The sequence below is a fragment of the Gossypium hirsutum genome, chromosome D02 (assembly GCF_007990345.1).
Source record: "Gossypium hirsutum isolate 1008001.06 chromosome D02, Gossypium_hirsutum_v2.1, whole genome shotgun sequence".
Taxonomy (NCBI): Eukaryota; Viridiplantae; Streptophyta; class Magnoliopsida; order Malvales; family Malvaceae; genus Gossypium; species Gossypium hirsutum.
In genome coordinates this window covers 61224335-61231752 of record NC_053438.1, presented here as the reverse complement: position 1 = coordinate 61231752, position 7418 = coordinate 61224335, and the positions used below count along the sequence as shown (strand labels likewise).

The 7418-nt window shown below is 32.3% G+C and overlaps 1 protein-coding gene and 1 non-coding gene across 4 annotated transcripts; one reads left to right on the top strand and one right to left on the bottom strand.

Moving 5' to 3' along the window:
- Nucleotides 1–785: 785 nt before the first annotated feature.
- LOC107894018 (uncharacterized protein At4g28440) lies at nucleotides 786–3991 on the bottom strand. 3 transcript variants are annotated; one of them, XM_016819203.2, is made up of 3 exons: nucleotides 3822–3991; nucleotides 3059–3286; nucleotides 786–1383 (listed from the first exon to the last, which is right to left on the bottom strand). In XM_016819203.2, the coding sequence occupies exons 2-3, from the start codon at nucleotides 3276–3278 to the stop codon at nucleotides 1193–1195; spliced, it is 411 nt and encodes a 136-aa protein (XP_016674692.2). In that variant the 5' UTR covers nucleotides 3279–3286; nucleotides 3822–3991; the 3' UTR covers nucleotides 786–1192. The 3 variants fall into 3 exon arrangements, with proteins under 3 accessions (XP_016674692.2, XP_040944878.1, XP_016674693.2); XM_041088944.1 differs by having other exon boundaries at nucleotides 3655–3957; XM_016819204.2 differs by lacking the exon at nucleotides 3822–3991 and adding an exon at nucleotides 3379–3765.
- Nucleotides 3992–4392: 401 nt separating this feature from the next.
- Nucleotides 4393–4498, top strand: LOC121215101 (small nucleolar RNA R71). The gene has a single exon (XR_005910833.1). It is a non-coding gene; the product is annotated as a small nucleolar RNA R71 (small nucleolar RNA).
- Nucleotides 4499–7418: the final 2920 nt, after the last annotated feature.

The following is a 7418-nucleotide window of genomic DNA, read 5'->3' as shown; positions in this document are numbered from 1 at the left end:
ATTGGAGATGTATTATAAGTATAAGCGAGGTTGATGAGCAATGGCCCGCCCTTAATCTACCAACTTTGTCATGTTCATTCAGTACTGCATAAGAAAATAGCACAATCTTGTCAACCTCCACACATTTCTATTTGGGAGTCCGTATGAAAATATAATTTTTGCAATTAAAAACAATACATAAACTTACTCCACTCCCAATACTCACATTCTCTTGCAGTCCCATTCTTCTCTACCTTCAGATATAGTAGACTGACTCTGTGCAAAAAACAATATACTGCAAAATTATTTTAACTCAATTCTATTTAGTTAATCATCCCAAAAAATATGGCATCATAAAATTTTATAATTTCCAACCACGGTAAAAAGGGGCACTGGGGACAGCTTTTGCCCCGTGTGTTTAAAGGCGTAACCTTTTCAGCCTATATATTTTGCCATGATATCAGATTTTTGAGATAAAAATGTACCTACATTTCATTAATCCTTCATAAAAAAAATTAAAAAGTAGTTTAATTAGTTTAAACAAAAAGAAATAAGTCCTGAAATTCCAACCTCAACAGGATCCTAAACAGAACAGTCATCCAGGATCTCAAGTTTCCAAAAGATGTTAAAAAAGAACATTAAAAAGAAACAAGAACAGTCATGAAGCATGCCATCGAAGTATGAAGTAAAAGAATGTTGCACCATTATATTAGGCTAAATCATACCTGCATGTATTCCGCATCTCGAAAAGTCGGGTTTGACTACACTTCTCGAATCAAAGATGAATAACAGAAAGCATGGAAAGATTACACAAGCAAGAGATAAATTAAGTCATATGTAGGCATACATTTTATAGTGTTAAAACTTCTTAAGCATAATCTAAAAGCAAAGAACAAAACAAGTTCGCTGCCGGGAAACACGAGAAACTAAACAAAAGAAAGCAAGTTCTAAAAGCTAGCTGTTTTTAACTCTAAAATTTACAGCCACCACCATCTGTTTGGAGGTGCAACCAAAAGGTTCTGCTGGATTTGCTGCAAGGCAAGAAGCAACTTTTGAGTACTACACGCTAGCTTCCAGATTTCTTCTTCCTAAAAGCGAACTTCACAAGCCTTTTGAAGACGAGATGTTGCATAGATCAGAATAACACATTTACTGGAGTCGATTTTATTCTTGGGACACAATACAGAAACAAAGCAAACGCCGTCCCGAAAGGTTACTCTTCAACGACATTAACCAGTTCATACTCGATCAGTGACAGATTGTTGTCTTCCTTCACATTGAAATTAGCAGGTTCAGCAACCTCAACACGACCCCACTTGTCCACAGCAAGCCTCATCGATCCTTTAAACATGTCAATTTTCGCATTGCGAAGAGTTATGGTAGTACCCTCTTTCATTAAGTCCACTACCAAAATAAAAAGATGGGCGTTAGTCGAAATTAAAACTGTGATCTCCTGACAAATAAACCATGTTTGTTGGTCTCCTATCTGATTGAAGGCATAATATCAAATCAAGGGATATTGAAATGATCAAGGAAACATTCATAATCACTATTATGTAAATTATCATAAATGAAATTTAACTCCCCAGTTTGGTTAATTTGGTTCCTTATGCATGTGCAAAAATTCTATTTGATATTGGACAATTTAAGAAGACTTTCCAGAATTAAGGCTTGATGTATACCACTGGAATTCAGTACTTACTTTTATTCTTTATAATGAATACAAGTGCAAGCATTTTTTTTTCTTTCCATTGTTGTTTCAAAGACAGTTAGGCAAAGCATTTTACAGACCTCTAACATTGCAATAGCACCTAGTAGCCGGTCAGATGAAATTAGTTAGGTGATCAACAATTCCAGAGGGATATCACCTATCTTACCTAGGTTTGCTTGAACTGCATATATATTCAGAATGAATGCAACTCTAGAAGACAACCTGGAAAAACAAAGTCCCCAGGAGCTATATTCCTACATGTTGTAGTTAGCTATTAGATCTATTGTTAGTTCTTCTCTTATATTCCCTTAAGACGTGTAGAAAAACTAGGTTACATTCATAGCAGATGAGCTTTCATTGGATATTGGAATAAAATTCAAGTCCCAAAAACAAAATAATTTCCAGCCCCACTTCAAATTAATCAAGAAAAAAGGCTTTTGCATCAGTAAGAAACACAAGAAAACCAAAGATGAATGAATTCTATCACAAGTATAAGCAGCAGAATGCACTAGAACACCTAAAGCATCATCTCTCTGAACTCAACAATATACCACAATGAAGTTCGACATCACAATAAATGCAATGAAATATTTGCAATGATTAGATGTAAATGGAACTTTAGCACTAAAACTTAACATGTGCTGCAAAAATATGAACAGCCTAGAACCCATAGCCAACTGAAAATAATCAAAATTTTAGGTAAATAAGGACAAAAGCCAATCAAATTGGATACGGCATACTCTGTTAATAAAGCAACACAATCACTAACTCAAGTGATCAAGGTTTTCCTTCATGTTAGTGGCATTATTGATTGTCATGTGATACTAATCCAATGAAGCGCATGAGAACATGCCTTCACAAATATTGTATTGGGTTAAAATTATGGAACCCTTATGCATTAAAGTTGTTCCTGAAAACATTCATAGTTGTCATATTATCGAGACAGCATACACAATGCTCAAAGACAAGCATATGGTAAATGTTTTATGCATATGATGCAACTTATCTAAGTTGAAGTATGGAGATACTTGGGGATGACATATAGGCGCTTATTAAAGAAGTTCATGAAACACCTTGTTATGTGAACACTATTTGGTGCGAACAACCACTCAAGGGTCTATGAATAGATATCATTGTTATTGCAAAAGCAGTTTAACTATGAAACCGATGTTGCATTACTTGTCTAAAAGAGAAAGAGAATAGAATACAAAATTTGACCAGTGACGGCTAAATTACATGAGAGGGGGGAAAACAAACTAATTAAATGCAACATTATAAGATGCATGACAAGTTAAACCTCAAGCAAGAACAGAAGTAACACTATTACCCAAATTAAACCTACATCAGGAGACGACTATAAGAAAGTACCTTGTTCATTTCTAGCAGTAAAGATAATCATTCCAGTTTCATCTCCTACCAAGCATTCAGCAATTCGCATTTGACGCACCGGAGGACCATCAGCCCGACCCTTCTGCAATACCATCTTTGTATTGACAACCTTGACAGTAAGAGTGTGACCAATAGTGCCAGGGCGGAGTTGGTCCACCTTGGTAAAAACAGGTTTCCTCAATGACTTTGATTCCGCCATTTCAATATCTTCAAAAAGAAAGCACAGATATATCAATCATCGGCAAATGTACAAGATAAACCAGCTTTGAAAAGGAAATATCACACCAAAAAACACATGCCTTCTTAACATAGGAAGAATGGTGAGGAAAGCACAGCATATCATTTACTACATTCCAAATTTAATTTTTTTTTCAACAATAAATAAATAAAGTAGCTAAACAAAATGATTTGAAACTCTAATTGATTTTTAACAAAATTCAAGATCCAAGCAGTTCGTTCCAAAAAAAAAAACAGTCAAGTTTTGCATCCAAGGGCAATACTTGGATCTAATAATAGAATATAAGTCCAAACATATTTAATAAGTTTAGATAGAGCAGTAAAATCCCCAAATTTACCCTAAAAGTACAGATTCCGATAGTAAAAAAAGACAGACAGATCAGATAATAGAATTGATCGAGCCTAACGAATTAGAGTACTGTGGTTCTCGTTTCTAATAATTTAACAGAAGCTTAACGAATGATATATTGAGGAAAGAAAAAAGAAATTAGGGTTTGGGAGTTACCGAGTGGGAGAGCGAAGGAAATTGAAGATTAGAGAGAGATTAAAGAGATCTGTTTAAGAAACGGCAGGCACTCACTCAGCAGTTAGCAGAGTCAAAGTCGGCTAAATGGTTTGCATCAATATCCGCCCTTCATTTTATCTCACTTCGGATTCCATATCCTAACCGTACACATATTCTTCTTTTCTTTTAGGTTAAAATCTTCTTCAATAATTTTTTAAAATTTTTTAAATATAATTATAATTTAATTTATTAAGATTTAGATAATTTCTAAATATAATAATATAATTGATAAAATTATAAGATCGAAATACTTTTTATCATATTACATTTAAATATAATTATAATTTCATTTAAAATAATTTATTAAAATTTAGATAATTTTTAAATATAATTATATAATTAATAAAAGCCTAGGTAATAACGTTAAGTATAATATATGTATAGATAATATCACTCGAGTATAGATAATCACTTGTACATAATCTTTATAGGGGATCTTTCGTATACCTACTTCTTCATTATATTAATAATATAATATATTTATAATTTTTGAACTTGGAGCCATAAAGGTAGTTCATGGTAAGGACACATTCTTAACAAATCATTAATCTCTCCCATGTATCATAAAGAGTTTCAATATTAAAATAAACAAAAGAAGAGATGTCATTTCTTAACTTATTTGTTTTAGCTGATGGAAAATATTTTAACAAAAATTTCTCAGTCATTTAAGTCCAAGTTGTGATAGAACCTCGTGGCAATGAATTTAACCATTATTTTGCCTTACTCCTCAAAGAAAATGAGAACAATCGTAAGTGTATGGCGTCATCAGTAGCATCATTGATCTTAAATGTGTCACAATTCTCTAGAAAGCTAGCCAAATGAATATTTGAATCTTCATCTTACAAACCATCAAACTGAACGTATTATTGTAACATCTGAATTGTGTTCAGCTTCAGATCGAAATTGTTTACAGTAATAATCGGTCTCACGATACTCGATTCAGCCCAAGTCAGAGTGGGCTTAGCATAATCAAACATAGTATGAAGAATAAGAGTTGTATGAAGCTGCTGATTATTTTGATTATCACCCATCTCCACAGTGATATCATTTTCCTCTTGATCGTCTACTATATTCTTTTGATTCTGTGTTGCTTCTCTAACCTCTCCACGATTTCTGCAAGCAATCTTTTCAACTTTACTATAAAAAATTAACGGTTCTGACGGGTTTCCTTTAGTCATAAACCAAAAGAACCTATCAAAATCAAACAAAAAAATTTAAAATGTAAAAATTAAATTAAAACAAAAATAAAAAATGACTAAATTAATAAAAATAAAGTCTTCCTAATATTTTAGCCCTCGGCAATGATGCCAAAAACTTGATGTCGTCGTAACCAATTAAAAATCTGACTAATGCAAATGCACTTATCAATTAATAGTATAGCTACGGTGAGCAAAGATATTGCTCCCACGAAGAACCATCTTTCTACTATTTAACCGATAAATTAGAGTGATTGATTAAAACTAAAATAAACTAAATAAATTAACTAAAGAACACGGCAAAGAACAAATCAGGAAAATAAACGATTAACAACCAAGAAAAGAGACAATACCCAGGAAAGAATCCACCTCGACTTCATCTATCATTATTAATCTATATAATGCAATTTCTTCACTTAGTATCTTGATCTGTAGAAATCCCTAAATTATGCTAATATCTTTCATCAAGACTAACAACAACTGACTCTAGGTTGATTAATTAAAATTTCTTTCTAATTAAAACCCCTATTATCATATTAACTCGATTTATGGATTCCCCTATTAGATTTGACTCTAATCCGGTAGATTTATATTGTCCTATTTCTAAGATTGCATGCAAGTCCACTCAATTACGCTAGACTACTATTAAAATAGAGTCTATTCCTCCTCTGATTTAAGCACATCAAATATGATTAATAGTCTAGAAATATTAAACCAAGAATTAAGCACACATAATTGAGAATAAGATCTAAGTATTTATTGCGTAAAAATATAAATCAAATAACAAAATCCATCATAGGGTTCATCTCCCTAGGTATTTAGAAAATTAGTTCATGATAGCAAATAAAAACATCCCAAATACAGTATAACCACAAGAAATAAAGAAACTCTTAATAAACTTCAAAGAAATCAAAAGGAGATCTTCAATCTTGATGAAAATCTATTTTAGAGTGGACTTTAATGGTGTTTTTTGAGTTATTTTCTTGAGTATTCTATGACGGAGCCCTCTCCTCTTCTTATATTTGTCATATACAGGTCTTAGAATGCTCGAAAAGCCTAAAAAATACGTTTTCCTGTAAGTTTAGAGTGTGATTTACGAATCTCACATGGTTTGGCACACGGCCATGTGGTAGCCCGTGTGACTCCTGAAACTTACTCTGATTTTTGCTCATTTTGCTCTCAAATGCTCTCCTAAGTATAGAAATATGAATTTAAAAGATTAGGAGCATAAAATTCACCATTTTAAATCAAATAATCATCCAAAAACACATTAAGAATGAGGTTAAAACATGTTACTTTTGGCATTTATCATTCATGGTTAATGAAGAAGAATGACTGTAAGAACCTAGTATCGTATGGTATAGAATATAATTCAAATTTAAAGTTTGAAATTTGTTGTTATCCATGATGTTGAGTAAAGGTTGAATGGTTGAAATAGATGTATAATGTAGTATTATCCAAGTCTATATGTAAATCGGGTTAGAAATTTCATTAAGATATTCGGGTTAATTGTGACACTTGGTACTCAAACCTGGTGATCAGGTCAGGTATAAGGTGTTACATATTTCCTCTTTCTTATGTTTTAAACTACTTTTAAAGCTTTTCCAAGATGGAGGAAGTTTGCCTATAATGGAGGATACAACAATCATTCCATCCATTTTCATATCATATGGTTTAAATTGATTCAACATTTTTTCAATATCACGAAATTGTTTCATAACAGAACAACCATCAACCATTTGATAATTATTGAAAGGACTAACAAGAAATATCTTACTTGTAGCATCTTTGGTCATGTATCTTGTCTCTATTGGGAAATGTGCCCATATTGTAGTAAACATATAATTGTTTTCTATTTATTTGAACGATGAACAAATAAATAAAGTTAATTTCATATTTCACTATTATGTCTTTTGTATTTATGTCTCTCATATTTTACATGTATAGCGAAATTGTGACAAACAAATATTAGCTCATTGATTGTCTAAAGTTCAAATTGAAGATAAATGGCATTGTAAAGAACGTTTACATTGCAAGAAAGACAACTTACTTCAGTAGATAATCTAAATGAGTCTGTAATTCCGTAAAAGAATCAAAGTGAGCATTTGATTCAAATATTGAGAAGGATTATTATGTCGTCTACAATTTCAATTGAGGAGATGACTCTTGGCTATAGGAGCAGTTAACTCCATGAGTCGAGACATAAATGTATTCATTGGTAGAATGATACATTGGATTAGACCCAAGATGAATTAATTCTGAATCCATTTATGAATTAATTCACTTATGATGTTCATGGTGTGATTTACCTAAACCATGAGTTGTTGGATCGCCGGCACCC

What these genes read in the sequence shown, in the direction of transcription:
- LOC107894018 (XM_016819203.2), bottom strand. Translation starts at nt 3,278, where the DNA reads ATGGCGGAATCAAAGTCATTGAGGAAACCTGTTTTTACCAAGGTGGAC. An exon ending in TACTGCTAGAAATGAACAAG is followed by an intron (nt 1,384 to 3,058) that starts GTACTTTCTTAT and finishes TTATTTTGGTAG; the next exon opens with TGGACTTAATGAAAGAGGGT.